This window comes from Mchenga conophoros, linkage group LG20 (genome assembly GCF_057382185.1).
Source record: "Mchenga conophoros isolate Kocher_MC1m ecotype Shallow Benthic linkage group LG20, M_conophoros_male_GT1.1, whole genome shotgun sequence".
Lineage (NCBI taxonomy): Eukaryota > Metazoa > Chordata > Actinopteri > Cichliformes > Cichlidae > Mchenga > Mchenga conophoros.
In genome coordinates this window covers 24,329,655-24,347,366 of record NC_140545.1, presented here as the reverse complement: position 1 = coordinate 24,347,366, position 17,712 = coordinate 24,329,655, and the positions used below count along the sequence as shown (strand labels likewise).

General features: G+C 39.9%; 3 protein-coding genes across 5 annotated transcripts; 1 reads left to right on the top strand and 2 right to left on the bottom strand.

The window, feature by feature from the left end:
* The first annotated feature begins 450 nt into the window (after positions 1–450).
* Positions 451–3,933, top strand: mrps25 (mitochondrial ribosomal protein S25). The gene is made up of 4 exons (XM_085260952.1): positions 451–683; positions 1,698–1,804; positions 1,900–1,987; positions 3,524–3,933. Exons 1-4 carry the CDS (start codon positions 550–552, stop codon positions 3,711–3,713), a joined length of 519 nt encoding a protein of 172 aa, XP_085117078.1. The 5' UTR covers positions 451–549; the 3' UTR covers positions 3,714–3,933.
* Positions 3,934–4,023: 90 nt separating this feature from the next.
* On the bottom strand, positions 4,024–12,810 carry rbsn (rabenosyn, RAB effector). Of its 3 annotated transcripts, XR_014890279.1 has the most exons (13): positions 12,482–12,810; positions 11,175–11,463; positions 9,906–10,040; positions 9,712–9,812; positions 9,574–9,619; positions 9,318–9,479; positions 8,950–9,212; positions 8,691–8,761; positions 8,496–8,582; positions 8,294–8,396; positions 7,168–7,272; positions 5,904–7,072; positions 4,024–4,652 (listed from the first exon to the last, which is right to left on the bottom strand). XR_014890279.1 is itself a non-coding variant. In XM_085260903.1 (12 exons), exons 2-12 carry the CDS (start codon positions 11,335–11,337, stop codon positions 5,957–5,959), a joined length of 2,352 nt encoding a protein of 783 aa, XP_085117029.1. In that variant the 5' UTR covers positions 11,338–11,463; positions 12,482–12,810; the 3' UTR covers positions 4,024–5,956. The 3 variants fall into 3 exon arrangements, 2 of the variants coding, with proteins under 2 accessions (XP_085117029.1, XP_085117030.1); XM_085260903.1 differs by having other exon boundaries at positions 4,024–7,072; XM_085260904.1 differs by having other exon boundaries at positions 4,024–7,072; positions 11,175–11,444.
* Positions 12,811–14,133: 1,323 nt separating this feature from the next.
* trh (thyrotropin-releasing hormone) lies at positions 14,134–16,682 on the bottom strand. The gene is made up of 3 exons (XM_085260948.1): positions 16,311–16,682; positions 15,769–15,976; positions 14,134–15,412 (listed from the first exon to the last, which is right to left on the bottom strand). Exons 2-3 carry the CDS (start codon positions 15,956–15,958, stop codon positions 14,790–14,792), a joined length of 813 nt encoding a protein of 270 aa, XP_085117074.1. The 5' UTR covers positions 15,959–15,976; positions 16,311–16,682; the 3' UTR covers positions 14,134–14,789.
* Positions 16,683–17,712: the final 1,030 nt, after the last annotated feature.

Here is a 17,712-nt window from a genome sequence, read left to right as displayed (position 1 = left end):
TGGTTTCATGCTGCTTATGCCATATTATAACTCTACCACCCAAATATCACAGCAGAAATTAAGATTTATAAAACCAGACAAGTTTTTTTTTCTAACCATCTATTGCCTAGTTTTTGAAGCTGTAGCCTCAGTTTCCTGTTCTTAGCTGACATTAACTGGCCCTTACTGGTTCCATACCATCATACCAGAAGCAATGAGTGTGAATAATTTAAAGTTATTGTGTTGACTTTTGTTGTAACTTCTGCTTCCAGTAGTTAGTCTTACAACAAATGAACTGTTGTGTAGACTGTGTTTTAAGGTTATAAGGCAAAATATAAGTTTTGGCAAAAAGAGTGATTGGTTTAAAAAGTTAATATTTTAGCAATTCGGGAAAATAATAATGTAGCTTAGGCGTTCTTGCAAAAAACTACAATTACCATCACTCTTTGGTCGCTTGGCTAGCGACCTTCCTACGTCATCAAAACGCGTCTCTGTTAGTGTGCTTTTTTTGGCTACAGGCACGCGCAGTTTGCTGTTAAATGGTAATTTGTAAATATAAAAAAGGTTAAGATGCCTATGAAAGGAAGGTTTCCGATTAGGAGGACCCTGGAATATCTCCAGAAGGGCGACATCATCTTCAAAAACAGAGTGAAGATTATGACAGTGAATTATAACACACACGGCGAGCTCAGCGACGGAGCAAGGTCAGAGCATCGACTAGGAAATAGACGAGCAGAAATTTCAGCTTATTTTATACACTTAAAAAAAAGTCAACTCTTTTTGAGCCACGCTGTTGTTGAGATCTCACGTGTCTCATGTTTTATTAACCTGAGCCCATAAACACGTGGATCAGGGGAGAGGGGGTAAAATGCTGTGTGGATTACCTGGTCATCCTTTATAACTACTCTGACAGTATGCTCATATGCATCACTGTGAAAAGTACCGTGTTTTTTCAAGTCATGTTTATCCCTTTGAATTGTTGTGAATGTCAGAAAAATGGTGAAAGATACAAATCCTTTTTTACATTAAGGTTTTAAAATTCAGTTCATTCAAAACAACAGTTGCCTCAAGGGCTGGTGTCATGTAGGTTTCAGATATCACCCTGGGTCAGCACACCTGAATCAAATGATTTGTTCATTACCTTCATTATCTGGAGAACTTCAAGACATGTTGAGGAGGTAATTAAGTCACTTAAATCAGCTGTGTTGGATCAAGGACACATCTAAAACCTGAAGTACACTGGCCCTTGAGGCCTGGAGTTAGACACCCCTGCTTTAGGACAACTCCATAATAACGAATTACGATAGTTGAGCTTAGAATGCATGAACTACTTTTTCAGCATTACTTTGAGAGAGGACGTTTTTAACTTTAGAGATATTGTTTAAATGCAAGACAGCAGTCTTACATATTTGTTTAATATGTGCACTGAAGGAAATATCCAGGTCGCAGAATAAATCCAAGATTCTTCAAAGTTTCCTAAAAGAAAACACAAGTTTTGGATAATTTTACTTTAATCTTTTATCACAATAGTTTTCAGTTGATTTTGCATTAATTCAACTTTGTGTTTAAGTTTACTTCTCAGAAGTTTACTATATACAGGTTTTCCAGAAACACTTAAAAAAACAAAACAGCATGATTGCCTTTTTTTTAATGCAGAAAGCTATAACAACTGTAATGATCTAAATGAAGCTAAATTGTCTTCTCTCTGTGTTTTGCAGAAAGTTTGTGTTCTTCAATATTCCTCAGATTCAGTACAAAAACCCGTGGGTCCAAATTATGATGTTCAAAAACATGACGCCGTCATCCTTCCTGAAGTTCTACCTGGGTGTGTAGCTTTAAGTGTTGTTGTGTAGTGTTGATACGAAATACTGGAGAAATTAAACTGGGCTTAGATTGATCTTCTTTTGTGTTTTTGTCCAGACGACGGGGAACAAGTAATGGTGGATGTGGAGGGGAAGGACCACAAACAGATTGCTCAACATGTTAAGAAGATTTTGGGCAAACCAGAGTAAGATATACAAGGATTTTTTAAAAGTGTGAATCGTCTTTTATGAAACAGAAACAAATAGTTTGAAAAAATACCTTCCATAACTTTTCTTAACTCAGTGGCAAACCACTGAGGAGGATTTCTAAGAAGTTATGAACCACGTTGCTTAGGTGATCTGTCTGAATTAACACTGTGATGTCTGCCTGTTAAAACTAAAGTCCAGAAGACGGACTACAAAATGAGCATCTTACTTCATCCTGTGTTCCTATCGTGTTGTTTCATACAGCTAATACAAGAACCAACAGTAAAAAAATATGATTACATACTAAAGTTGGAATTTTAAAGAAAAACATAAACCTGGATATAAACATGAATTCATAATGAATGATGGATGTGACGCTAATAGCACTTGGGTGCACCTTAAATGCACTTTGATCATGTAGACTTTCTTTTATATGTAAATTCTTTTTACCTCGATCAGAAGCAGATCTTATTACAGCAGCATAATGTTCATAATTCACCTATGGGTTTAACATTACCTTTCATTAAAGGTTCAAAACATATCATCAGGTTACAACATGAAATAGAATCACTGTTCATTAGCATTTAATGGTGACCTGCCACTTCCTTCCGATCCAGTGTATCCTCTCCTAAAGGAGGTAATAAAGGAAGCACTTAAGCACTTTTCCTTTGTATTTAGAAAAGTCAACCAGATCTTATTATGGCTGCCATGCAGATAATTCCAGGTTATTTGCCTCAGTTAGTAACCTTTTTAAGATAAATAGGCTATTCGAGCACACCTCTGGATGTCTGCATACGCTCACATCAGAATATATTTAGGTTTGCTTACTTTTGAGCTATTTTATAGTGTTTCAGAATTAACTTTAATTATATACAATTGATATTTTTCCCTGTTGGCTCACAACAAATCAATACTCTGTAAAGAAAAATGTATTTATTTTTCCTTCCTAATGTCTATAAGAGGACAACCTCTCTGACTGCGAGGGATCTATGTTTGTACCTCCAAAATGAATCAGGCACATCTTGTGGTCTGTAATTATCCTTGGTGTGTGTAGATTTCTTTGAATGGATTAGACATTGTTCATAAAGGCACATACCTGCATATTTAGGGTCCCACAGTTCACACTGCATGTTAGGATTAAAAAAGAGTGAAAATGAGATCTGAATTCTGCAGAAATCTGTGATAAAACTGGTGAGTCAAAGAGTTGTCCACAGAGAGCCCACAGACCATCTGCGGAGTCCTGATGGTGGCAGTTCAGATGCTTCCCATCTAATCTGACAAAGATTGAAAGGATTTAACAAGAAAAATCAAGTAAACTGCCCAAATCCAGGTGTGCATAAGAAACCCCAAAGCTGTCACTGCTGCCAAAGGAACTTCTAAAGAGTAGAAAGGAGATTTCAGCAAGCTGGACTCCTCAATTTTTAGTTTTACCATTTACTACTGTGCAGTGTCAAATGTCCTCTGTGTAAAAACTCTTCTCCAGCGAAGACCAGGCGATCTGTTCATATATTTATTTTACTCAACTCTCTCCACAGAGAGGTGCTACAAGCTGAAGCTCTGGCTAAGATGCAAGCCTCCAACCCCGCCAACTTTGGGCCAAAGAAGTACTGTCTGAGGGAGTGCATCTGTGAAGTGGAGGGCCAGGTGCCATGTCCTGGCACCACTCCGCTGCCTAAAGAGATGACGGGCAAATACAAGGCCCAGATGGCAGCGTCACAGGAGTAGAGTCTGAGAAGGACAGTGGACTTTTGTAGATTTACAGAACAATATTACGGGATTATGTGGCTTCATTTGGTGTTTATATAACTATATGAAAGGACTGGCACTCAACTGTGAAGCAGGAGGAACCAATCATCTGTCACAGTGAGACCTGTTGAAGACTTCGCATGGATGTATATGGGCTGACTGATGTGAGCATTTAAATAAAACCCATTTTTCTCATGTAGCTTTACTAACCAGCCTATTTTGTTCACACTATGTAAGTATTCACCATCAATGCTCACATGAAAAGTGGAAAAACAAAACCAAAATGCAATCACATTTTACTGCAGACAGTTTTATTAGTGCTGAGATGGAATTTCCTAACATTTCTAAATCGCTGTGTCCATTTCAAATATTTTCATTTAAATGCAGAGATGTTAAATTACTTTCAAAGATAAAGATCAGCAATTAATATTAATGAATCTCCTTGTGTTATTCACACTGTCAAAACATTAAGGGTGGTCACGTGCTTTGCTAAAAATTTTCTGCAGATGTTACAAACACAAAAAACTCTACGAGGAGACTGAAAGCACAAAAAGAGAGTCATGTTAGGACCGGCAGAGCAGCACTCAAGGTGATAATACTTGCTGGCATTCATGTAGTGTTAATATATGTTTGACCAAGAAAAAGAAATTAACCTAAGAATTTATTTAGACTTAACAAATATGAATGACTTCCTTACACAATGGAACTTCAGTGAATTTTAGATGTTTTATGCCTACAGTGTCCCTTGGCAAATAGTGTTTCGTACCTGCTGGGTGAACTGGTTGGATGAACTCTGAATGGACATTTCAGGTGAAACTAGTGATCAGATAACAAGCCGAACATACAGATCTTAGCTGTGATGTCCGACATGCCGGGCTACCAGCTGAACAACACACACGTGCAGCCAAAATTCCTGTACTGTAACAAAAACAAAAAAACATCAGGTTGAGGAAGCCTTTTTTTTTGGCTCCCTGTTATATAAGATGCAGCATATTTATTGGATGACATAGCAGGTGCAATAAACTGAAGATTTTGGGAATGGAAAAAGTCGGGTTTGACACCTTCATTTAGTTTAAGAGTTAATTAACTGGCTGACTGCAACAATTGTAATTAAAACGTTTGCTAGTCAGTGTAACATTAAGCTACACTTTTTTTTAGTGGCAGGCCACATACATGGTTTAATTCTGTGCAATGCATCTTTAACTACGCTTACAAATCTAATTGGTCCAGGCGTATTGACTAAAATTATAATTCAAACACTAATAACAACTTTGTCAAATAATCTCTTTCCTTCAAACACTGGGCTCCCCAAATTTTGTAGTAAGTGTTAAATTCCACTTCTTGTTTGATAATAACATGGTCATTTGGACTGAGTTATTTGTGGGAAAGTTGGATGTAAAATAATGTGCGCTTTAGCTCTTTGCTAAGGGATAAATGAAAAGCAGGAAGTACAATTACTACAGAATGAAGCACCAATACAAGACTTCAAACATCAATGAAACAGATTTTACACATTAAAGTCTGCAAATTTAAGACATTTAAAGCCATTTCTCCAGAGAGAGCGGAGTAGTTTCTGAAAAAAACTGTAGTCAGTTACCAACTACAAACCCAAATCTCAAGTTGAACTGTGCTTCATGTAGGCAGCAGGTTTTAATAAGGTAGAAGAAGCACTGTGTTTCTGTAGTATCTTTTTTTGATCTGGGGGGGGGGGGGGGGGGGGTCATCACAGGTCTGCCAGTGCTATAGGAGTGCAGTGCTATGATAGGATGTGTGAGCTCATCTTTATAGCTTTGCAGCTATGGCAGCGTTTTGACTTTGTTCAGAGCTTCTACTGAAGAACCATCTGACTGTCTCATTTAACATTTGTTAAAAGTGACATTGTTTTATCTTCATTTGTTCATGTTTGCATTTTTACAGCTGGGCAAATAGCTCCAGACATGCCTAAACAAATTCACTTTTACTCACAGTGCTCTAAAATTGTACATGTGCATTAGATTTGAGCCCTTGACCTAAACAGGCAAGGAAGCCTAAGAAGATGTTTGGAAATTCAGGAAATGACTACTGAAGTCTTGTATGTATTTTTGTTGTGGCATGAACTTCATTTGTGATACAGCAGACCTCACACAAATTAAATTCTGTGGGCTCAGAAGTCGCATTAAGTGAGCTAACCTTGTGGGACTTGGTAAGTAGCAGGTGATCAGGAGGATTTTGAGGGAAATGTGTCAGTGCTTCTTATTCTTATTCTTCTGCTCCTGGAGGGTTTTCTGTAGCTCTTTTAGGTTCTGTGTCAGAAGGTCAACCTCATCGAGACGCCCGCTGAGCTTTGCATCAAAGATGTAGGCCCTAATGTTGTCTATCTGCTGTAGCAGCAGCTCCTCCTCTATCATGTCCACATCCGGCAAGACCTCATCTTTGTCATCCCCGTCAAATGGGTTAGTCGAGACTTCTGGAGAATTTCCTGAAGCCTCTAGGAATGGGTTACCTTCATCTGTGTCATCATCCTCAAAGGGGTTGCGTGAAACAGTCTCAGCCTGTTTGTCCTCCTCTGCATCTTCATCTTCATCAAAGGGGTTGTATTCTTTCTTTCCGTTGGTTACCTCTTTGTGGTCCTTCTTGATGTCCTCAAAGAACGGATTGGATGGATCATCTTCGGTGGGTGTGGAATCATCCTCTTCAAAGGGGTTAAGGGAGGTGTTATTCTGGCCTTCACCGCCAGGAGGCGTTACATGGCCTCCTAAGCTTCTCAACCTTGGGGGAGACTCCTCCTGGCTTGTGAGAGCAGGGAATGCTCTAAAAGACGGAGGACTTCTTTCTGCCTTAGGAGTCAGCTCCTCTGCTGGTATGTCCTCCTCTCCCTGGTGACCTCCAGTTGGAGTGATATCTAGAGACCGCTCCCATTTATAGGATGGCTCGAAGGAGTTTACAGCGGAGCTCCATTGCTCTTTCTCCTCCCTTTCCCAGGTCTTCAAGCGATGCAGCTCCCCCTGCTGCAAACTCTCCTCTTGAGCAAGCTTTTCTGAGAGCGCAAGAGCAATACTGGTCTGCTGCTGGTCATACTCATCCTGCAGCTGGCGCAAGTTCTCCTCTAACATGGCTACTTCGTCTGTTCTCTGAGCCTCCCGAGCTTGACGAAGGAATGACTGAATGTTCTCGATCTGCTGCAGAAGGGGGTCTTCCAGTTCGCCACGTGTGTGGACGGAGTCCGCGGAGGGAAGCCAACCACCAGCTTTGGTAATTCGTGGCTCTCTGGGGGTCTGTGGCAGCTCTCCATTGGCATTCACAGGTGGACGGCTTCTTTCCTGTCTCTCCTGCCTCCTCTTCAGAGCCTCCTGTGCTGCCTGTTGAGCAGGAATCACATGAAGGTTAACACATTTAGCCACATCTGTCCAGCGGAAAAAAATAATAGTAACAACATACAGGAACACAATCGTACCAGTCTTTCTTGTTGCAGTCTCTTCTCTTGTTCCCGTTTCCTCTTTTCTTTCAGCTCTTCATATTTGTCCTTAGTGGGTAAAGACATCAGACCTAACAGCTTCTCCTGAAACAGAAGACACAAAGAATGGGCAGATTCATACAAATAAAGAATTCCAGGATGAAGATATGTTGCAGAAACAATGTGTAAATGTACTGTAATGCAATGATAAACGGAAACATGCTGCTCTTAAAAATTTCAGCCCCAGACAACATTACAGCACATATAGCATATTATATTTGTGGTACAACACATTTTTCTCTCAATGAAAAGCTTTGTTTACAACAGCAGACTTTCATCAGCTCAACATACAATATGATGACTGAAGCAGAAACAGATTTTACAGACTTGGCAGGTTGCTCATTATCAGTGAACTCCTGTAAAGTAATACTGATAAGAACATGGCAATAGGCAAAATGTGCTACAGGTCATGAACTGATTTTATATGGACTATCCCTTTAAGATTACAGTAAAAACACTGATACAGTTAAATCATTTCTGGTATATGATAGTCATACTACAGAGAACCCTGTTACTCTTATTTCTAGCTACTGCTATCTTGGAGCGTTGAATGATTCAAAGTTTGAAATAACTTTTAGTTATCTTATATTGGGCCATGTCAGTGCAGCCAAGCCATTTTAGCTCCACCCCCCTTCAGGCCAACTTTCTTCTGATTGGTTTACTCATTCAAACAGAAGGTTTGAGCAGAAGATGGTTGGGTCTTCTATGCCCACTTTGACCACATGAGAGATAATCAAACTAAGCATAATATAGAGCCAAGAGGAACTGTGTTTAGAGCAGCCTGAAGACGGAGCTTTTGTGCTCATAGAGATCACTTCTACATTCTTTGACCTCATTATTTCAAATTTTATTATAAGCCTGCAGTTAATTAATTTTCCTGCAGTTTAGCTGCTGGCTGAAGTACAGGAAAGTGGTCATTCCTCCAGAATTTCATTACAAGGATGGATGAAGAAACATTGTGTTTCTTCATCCATCCTTGAAATTTTCCCTTGTGGGACTAATAAAGGTATATCAAATCAAATCAAATCAAATTGTGTTTTTATGTATGAGTGGAAGTTGTCCTGACCTGGACAAACAGCGTGGCGGTATAACGGATCATTTTCTGTAGCTGGAGCACCTTCGGATGTGGTTGTGGATCATCCTTCAGTCCTAGTGTTAAGATCTTCTTACTAAAAAGAAAAGAAGCCAATTTAATCTTTAATAATGGCATAGTTGGCAAACACGACAAAAGTTTCATTTTGAAGCTGCCAGTCATGACTGCCATATACCTCAGAGCATCGATGAGTTCATAGTATTTCTGGACTTCCAGTCTTAACCCACCAGCAGTGTCAAGATTGTAAGTGGTTTCTCCAGCACTATAAAAGTGTACAGATGACAGCAAGTACTAAAACCATCTCTCCAAACTGAAAAATAAGCAGCTGTTATAAGAAAGTATGAAGAAGTACTTTTTAAATGTGGCTTACTTGAGAGACTCAGCCATTCGGATATACTCTGGAGCCTTTTCATCCACCTTCTCCATGCACATCCTCAGCCTCTGTCAGGAAGACAAATTCAAAGCAAGTAAACAACAGGAAGCTCCACAAGAAACACATTAAATGACAGGAAGGATAGAACAAAGCAAACTCGAGAGGTTGCAAAACAATTCTTAGAATCGACCGCAATGCAAATGGGAACAGATAAAGAACCTGATCTTCACATTAGGAATTAAAGTGATAAACTAACCTCATAAAGTTTCACTATATCTGGCACATGGTCCTTCTCTTCTAACTTCTGCTGTCTCTTCAGAAGTGTGTCCATACAGTGGTGACAGCAGCGAATCTTCTCATCATCCTTTTCCTCCAGCATGGAGGTTACACTGCTCAAACTGCTGATGCTGCCTCTCCTAGAGCCCATCCCGCTGCTGCCACCTCCCGCTGGTGGAGACTGGGACTGACTGGGACTTCCGGGTACACACAGTGCTTCTCGAGTCCCAGCGATAAGCTTCTCTGTTGAAGGTTAAATAAAAAAGACATGCAGCATTATGACACTTATAGAGAGACTTTTGAGATCTGACAGTTTTCTGTATTTCCCAAGTATTTGTTCATGCTTACGGGCCAGGGGTAAGGGAACAAACTCCATGCACTTCCTACACATGATGGACCCGCAGAGGCGACAGTGATGCCGTCTGTTACGTATGTTGAACTTGTTTCCGCAGTCGGGACAAAACGGTACGTCTGAATCATTCACCCATGACACTACAGACTTCTCAATGGCTACAAAGAGGGATACATTTTTATTATTTAAAATATTTTATGAAGCACAGTTACATATGTAAAGAATATTCAGAGTTATAATGAAAACTCTAACCTCTGATCTTAGCAGCATCTGAGTTGGCTCTGTCAAATGATGTCAGCTAAAACATCATAGTTTATGGTAAATGAGCTGCAAATTTATTTCCAGCAACAGAAGAAAATAAATTGTCTGAATGAGGTAATGTAAGCAAACCTTTTCCAGTCTAATGATGAGCTTGTTGACCTCAATGACATAATGATCTATCCTGGCTGCCCGGTGCTTTTTAAACAAGTCCAGATGACTTCTGGTTACTCCTAAAAAGCAAAAGAAAAATATTTTTTTAGTGTCTTGCATTAACAAATATTGTTGGTTAGCAGTGCTACAGATGACAGGTTTTGCAGTCTCACCCAATTCCTGAGGCTCCCACATGTATGGGTCCACTCCACCATAGTAGAAGGACTCATAACTGCCAGTATCCGGTCTGTCGTCCCCATCCCTCTTCAGCAGTTTATCTTTGGCTTTCTTTGCTTTCTGAACCAAACCTGAAAACAGTGAGACAATACGTACAATGAAACAGTGCGTAAATGTATCCTGAAACTGTGATTCTTACGCTGATCCAGAGTTAATATTTATAATGACCACATTTTCAGTTTATTCATCCATCTTTCAACATGTGATTGTTGTTATCATGTTTTTCTATTTTCAAGTTCATTACAGTACTATTAATATGCAAATGAAGCCAACCTGTGCATGCATCCTTCTGGCCTTTTCATAATTCAATCATATTCCTATTATGTAGAAAGTTGCAGCAGCCAACACGGACTGCAAATTCATCCTGACAGCAATTTCCTATAATCCAGTACAGCAGTATTCTTATATTCAATTGCACTGTTTATACTTCTCCTTTTATATGTAAATTGTGTGTGTATATATATATATCCCCTACAAGCCACATGATCAGACTCTAGATATTTTTTTCTACTATTGGCTCTGTATGATGTAAATGAGATGTACTTAATATGTTCATCTGCAGCACACAGCTCCTGTAGTGACCATATAAGACTCATCCACACTCTTAGAGGAATCTAAGCTTAAATTCTTCACTTCTAACAAAGGATAAACTTCTAGCTGACCCAAGACCCAGTATAAGATAAACAAGAATACGTTTAACTTGTGACTAGTCACACTAGCAGGGTCCACAAATAATAATGGTAAATGGTAAATGGCCTGTATTTATATAGCGCTTTACTAGTCCCTAAGGACCCCAAAGCGCTTTACATATCCAGTCATCCACCCATTCACACACACATTCACACACTGGTGATGGCAAGCTACATTGTAGCCACAGCCACCCTGGGGCGCACTGACAGAGGCGAGGCTGCTGGACACTGGCGCCACCGGACCCTCTGACCACCACCAGTAGGCAACGGGTGAAGTGTCTTGCCCAAGGACACAACGACCGAGACTGTCCAAGCCGGGGCTCGAACCGGCAACCTTCCGATTACAAGGCGAACTCCCATAATACTAAACTTAAAATGAATAATAATAGGTTTCCTTTCAAAAGCCCTTTTTTTTTCCAGACTAGACAGTACACTGTACGATTTTGTGTCTTTAGAACACAACAGGAGTAAATTAGCCCTGTAGCCAAAGAGTAAAACACAGAATCTGCTACTAACTTTTTAGCTGTCCCCGAACATGGCGGTCATCTCCAGAGTGCTCCTCTTCATAGTGGTCTTGGAGTTGGTAGAATGACTGGAGGTCCTTTAGGCACAGTGGGCAAAGAAAACCCTCCTTTACTTCACCTGTGCCCTCAAAGGGGGGCGGGTAGCTGGAGGCCATGACAACAAGTGTCAGTGCTGCTGCAGAGGGGGTGCAAAGTGGCACGTTCTCACTTCGGTCCACATCTCATGGGGTGTGCAACCTACCCCACAGTAGCTCCATAATGCCTGAGAAAATCCCAGGATACTGAGGAATGAGAGAAGTACACTGAGGCCACATACAATACTGAACAAAAGACTTGAGCCACCGATAATTTCTTTATATTTGCAATGCAAAAACGTAGTTTGTACAATTCTAACAAGCTTGTAAGTCAATATTTGTTATGACCAGATTTATTCTTCAATACAGGATGAACTCTCTTAGGCAAACGCTCTTTTAATTTTTTTGGTCATCTTCGGGAATTTTTCTCCACGCCTCTTAAAAGAAATTCAAGGCTCTTCTTTGTATGTTGGCTGTCTTTTGTTCTATTCTCTGTCAAAATTACCCCCACACTGCTTCAACACTGTTAACGTCCAAGTTCTTCAGAGGCAAATCCACGATTGATAGTGTGACAGTGTGTGTTTTTCTATCCAGGTATGCTTTTACTGCATTAGAGGTGTGTGTTTGGGATCACTGTCATGTTGAAAAATGAACCCACTGCCAATCACACGCTTTCCAGATTCTATTGCATGGTGGCTCAGAATCTGGTGATGCTTTTTTGAGTTCACGATTCATTCAATTTTGCCAACATCCCCAACACAGCTGGCTGAAATGCAGCCCATAATCATGGTTTTAGACACTATTATACCTCTCCGTGGGGCTCCTCCATATAAAATAATGATCTGAATCAGAACCAAAACCAAAACTGTTGGTCTGAGAAGAGAGAATGTTTGTATGCTTGAATGATCCATAAGTGTTGACTTAACTCAATTTTAAGCTGCTTAAAAAACAAAAATACATTCCTCTGAGTATTGAACATCTTAAAAAACATTAATACATTAATTAATACTTACATTTAAGGTAATAATATTGATTAGAATACTATTATGCACATTCAGATAAATTACTATTACAACTGCATTATAATAGCTGAACTTAGCTTAAGTCGACCCACGCATTTAACGGGAAAAAACGCTTAACTGGACGGGAAGTATTAGGTTCCCTAGCTGCATACCAGAGGTGTTTTACTAAGTGATAGCTGGATACGAGCCATGAAAGGACTTACCTTTATTGTTTATTATTTAGGCTAACTTTGGGCGCCGTTATACCACACAGAGGATGTGGCGTTAGCAGGAGAAAGCTAGCAGCTGCTCTCGCCTTCTTTTGCAATCGTTTCTCCCCTCACGCTGTTCGAAAACGCGACATTAACAAACTTCCAACTGCACAAAAGCAAACAAATGCCTACTGACTATTGGACGCGATAAAAAAAATCTGCACTTAGCCTACAAATGAGCCCGACAGTAGCTGTGTTGTTGACAGTTCGAGTTTTCACTGACAGAAGCACAACAGCAGCGCCAGCAGCCCTGCCTGGTCATGTGACTGACATCCAGTCGGTATGGAAGGAGAGGAGGGACAAAACTTGATTTTGCGGTTGGCGCTCCATCAGGAAAGTTCTCCGCAATGTAAGTACATATTTATTATATCCAACTTTTGGTTGTCTGTATTTTGTGCAAACCTGCACTGCTACCGTAAACAAACCATTTTTTAACTCTAACAACAGTTTGTCATTCCCGATGGAGGGTGATGGGAAAAATTCAAGGCTGGATAACTAAGGGTGTGTTTTTTGTGGTTGGGATGTGTGGTTGGGTTTGGCCAGCTTCATTAACTGCAACTACGAGCCTTAAGGTGAATCCAGCTGTACTGTGTAACCCTAGAACCTTTATTTGATCCAGTTTCAGTTTGTATAAGCTACAGGTCCCTAGTTTTATCCTACAGCATTTTTTCACTCGTTAAAACACAGTTTAAAGGATTCTTGGAGTGTGCACTTAGCTGACTGGCATTTATTGACAAGAGGGTACGAAGCAATCCACGGAGAATAGGTGAATAGTATGGACTCCCATCTCAGTTTCGACCTGTCTCATGGGCTTCACAAAATGATATATTGTGCAAATATTAATTTTTGATTTTCTTTTTCAAGAGAACATTCTTTAATATTCTTTTTAAGCATTTATAACTTTAAAAAAAAAAGAAATAATAATTTATTTAGTTAAATTACTTATTATCACTGTTGGCACCAAGAGCACAGCCTGTCCTGGTGGCTCACAAGCCGTTTTATTGGAAGGGCTCATAGACAAAAAGTGATGCAAACACTAATAGAATCTATCTATCTATCTATCTATCTATCTATCTATCTATCTATCTATCTATCTATCTATCTATCTATCTATCTATCTATCTATCTATCTATCTATCTATCTATCTCTCTCTGTGTGTGTGTGTGTGTGTGTGTGTGTGTGTGTGTGTGTGTGTGTGTGTGTGTGTGTGTGTGTGTGTGTGTGTGTGTGTAGCTCATTATATAATAAACATTATATAATAAACACTTTGCCAGTCCACTGGCACTTCTGCTAGAGTTGTGAGTGTTCGGCGAAACATCTCCAATATTAGGTCTCCATCGTTAACTCACATGCTTGATGAATAATTTGCATATTGATCAGGCTGGTGGACAGCTGCTCCCAAGGCTCTGATGGAATGAGCCTAATTAAGCTGGGGAGTGGATATCTGACACACTCTGTCTGTTACTGAACTGCATAAATCATTCTCTAAGAGGCTTAGGCAGGGTGACTACTTTGGACTACATACTAATTAGGCTTGTGTTGAATCAACAGTTTAATGGTGCACCATGAAGCATTGCATTTGCTGGAACTAAAGCAAACCATACGTTTTTACCAATGCGTTTATTGTCCAACAAAAACATTGGTGGCTGACTTTAAGGCAATGGCAGCTTTTAATTTATAACATTAGCTTCAAATTACGTAAACCATGCAGTAATGTAGAAAAATAAGCAGTGACACAATTTATTTGCTGTGATATTCATTATATTTTACATGAGTAGAAAATAATGAAACGCTAATCGAACAGTGGAGGGAGCTTTTATGTGTAAACATAGACACTTTAATTTGATCTTAACACAAGCTGAACTGACGAGCGCCTGTTGCCTCACAGAGGCAACATCGCTAAAACCATCTGACTAATGTTTTAATCATCTGCCTCAATGTAAGAATAAATAATCTCATGTTATTTATATCGATAGCTATTAAAAGATCAACATATGGCCCCAACCCTTCTGAAAAAACAAAACAAAAACGTCTGTACAGCTAAATAGTTATTCCAAAGTTTGGATGGCAATTACGCATGAGCTCTCCAAGAAAATGTCAGACAAATGGCTTGCGGTAATGTCTCAAATGTCTTCAAAAGAACAAGCGGTGGCACAAAAGGTTTAATGATCTTTTTTTCATTTTTTATAATTCATTGTGGTCATTTAATTTGTACATTTATTTGTTTACAACACAGCGAAATACGCACTCCTGTCTAATCTACTCTCCATCCACTAAATCCTCATCCGGTGCAAACCTTTTACCCGGGTGTTGTCTCTTCTCCTCACCGTGGCCCTTGTTAACGTTGTCTAAAAAGTCGAGCAGCAGGCTGGTCTTGCTGCAGCTCGCAGGGTCCAAAACGTCACACGGACTGTTTGTGCCTAAATCCGGACTCGAGTTATCCCAAAACCGTTTCCCAGGGTGCTGACGCTTTTCCATCTCAGCGAGGTCTTCTTCTCCATCCGCGTCCGCATCCCCGTCACTGTCGCCGTCCTCATCCTCTAGAAGACGCTTACCTGGGTGCTGGCGTTTGCTGTGCAGCACCAGGTAACGCTTGCCTGGGTGTTGCCGTTTTGAAAGTTCACTGAGCAGGAGGATGGGGTTGTCAGAACTGTGACCCGCCGTGGAGCGCTTTCCCGGGTGCTGCCTTTTCTGCAGCTCTAGGAAAGAGTGCGTTTCATCTTCGCGCTTGCCCGGGTGCTGTCTTTTTTGAACATCAAAGTACTGTTCATCCTCGTCCTCTTCTCTCCTTCCTGGATGCTGCCGCTTCTCCAAATCATCACTATATCTCTTACCAGGGTGCTGTCGTTTTGTCACCCATTCTGGCTGAGAGTAATAGCCGTCTGGAAGAAAACAAGAGAGGAAAGTGGCTCTTAAATGTTTCAGAAGTCACTGATAAAAACCCGGTTTCTCTCTACCGCGTGCGCAGATAGTCGACCTGTTTCTTTGATTATTTATTTATTTATTTTTTAATTATAAAGGAGACATATTCTCTTGCATTGCCGATGTTAACTGTTTAGCAATTACTTAAACAAAATGTCTCCAAATGATACCTGAAAAGTGCGCACGAAACTGTAAACTACTGAGAATGTGCTGCAACTTTCAGGTACATCTAAGATATACCCGAAGTATCAGTATCGTATGAAATAAGATTTTATGACATTTTCTTAACTCAGAAAATAACATATGTTTTACGCACCATTTCTTCCGTCTTCATCCTGCAGCTTTTTGAGAATGGACCGTAACAGGAGAGTCTCTGCTCTCTCTAAAATAATGTCGTCTATGGTCTTTCGGTCAGTCTCATCCTCAGCAGACATGCTCTGTCCTCCAGACACCATCAAGTTGCAGACCGTTAGAGATGCAAGGATAAGCAGACATGTCGACTTCATGGTAATTTAGTTTTTCGTCTGAAACAGATCACGGCAGATAGGAAATATTAAACAGAAACAATATTAGTCTACTCTGCGCCACTGTATTTAAGTCAATTTTGGGACCAGACGTTTCGTTTTTGAATATAATTTTTTAAGTACAATTTTTATTTTTATTTTTTATCTTGAGAAATCCAGTTTTAGCAAAGCTTTGAAGATTGGTTTTTACAAAGAAATCTAAGAGAACTCTAAAGTCTCACCAAATAAATATGAATAAAACATGATGCATGAGATCTATCCAGATCAATTAAAGAGCAACCCTTAACCAGCAGACATATTTACATTTCCAATGAGATTAGTCTAAAAGCCTCACCTGGTAAAATATTGTCCTTTCCCCAGTTTCTGGCACTACCGGCAGTAATAATAGTTGCTTTCAGTCGCTTGCAGCAGTTGGTGACCTTAGAGGCCAAGTCTAGAGGTATGAGCAGATAACTTTCCGTCCCGGCATTTATACGAAACGGTCACTGTCGTCACACCAACACTGGAGTAATTTTTCAGGATCCTTCGTCCCTATTGATGTCACCAAGTCGTGCGCAACTGGATGTGGTGAATGATCGGCCAATAGGAGCTTTTGCTCGATATATATCTATATCTATGTCTATCTATCTATCTATCTATCTATCTATCTATCTATCTATCTATCTATCTATCTATCTATCTATCTATCTATCTATCTATCCGTCTGTCTGTCTGTCTGTCTGTGTGTGTGTGTGTGTGTGTGTGTGTGTGTGTGTGTGTGTGTGTGTGTGCAGTGAAATGTAAACAAAAGCAACAACAACAACAACAAACAAACAATGACAGACTGACAGAAGGCAGGATTTATGTGAGATTTATGTGATGAATATGTGAAAAAAAGAACAACTTTATTTTTAAAAGTTGCAAAATTCATTTGAGTGTAATGCACTAGTTTATAATATATATATGTCTCTGTGTGTATTCCGTGCTTTTTTCATTTTATTTTAGTATGTACTGTTTTTACTGCTTCTCTTAGATGATTACATAAACGGTCAGTATCTTATCATAAAATGTGGACATCTCCCATGGTGTGCCAACGAGGGCTGTAGCATGATGTGGGCTATTCATGCTTTTCTTAAATACCCTTAGGTCATGGGGCTCAGGAGGGTGGGATCACCCCATCTGGTTCTTCTGAGCACATACTGTATAGCCTAATGTGGTTTCTGGTCACGAAGCAGCAGTGCTGAATGTATCAGAGGTGGGTCTAACAAGTTTTACATGGCTGAGTGGGATGTTGACTCACTAAGCAACCAGAACAGGCAGAATGTGAAGTCTTCTGAAGCAGTTTTATTGTTTAATAACCTCTAGATATGTTTTTCCCTTCTCTTTCAACAGAATTAAATGTTACCCAAACCTGATTGTTCCACTCTGCCTGGCACTATCATATATGTAGCTATAGCTCATCAATTGCTTTAGTGTGTGATCTTACAGTATCTAAGGTTCACTAAAGCTATAGGTGGTTTTCACTCATTGCTTCACATTTCAAATCACATTCAGAAAGTGAAAATAGTCCACTTTTTTCTGGTTGTATTAACTGGACCAGAGCTGGCTATACTTAGAGTATTTCCACAGGTGAAAAACCCACAGGTGAACTTTACATATTAATGGGTCATTTCATGCAAATGCAACATCAGCCCTTTTCTCACAGTCAGGTGTCATTTGCAAGTGTTTGAAAACAGCTGCAGACATTTGCTTCCAAA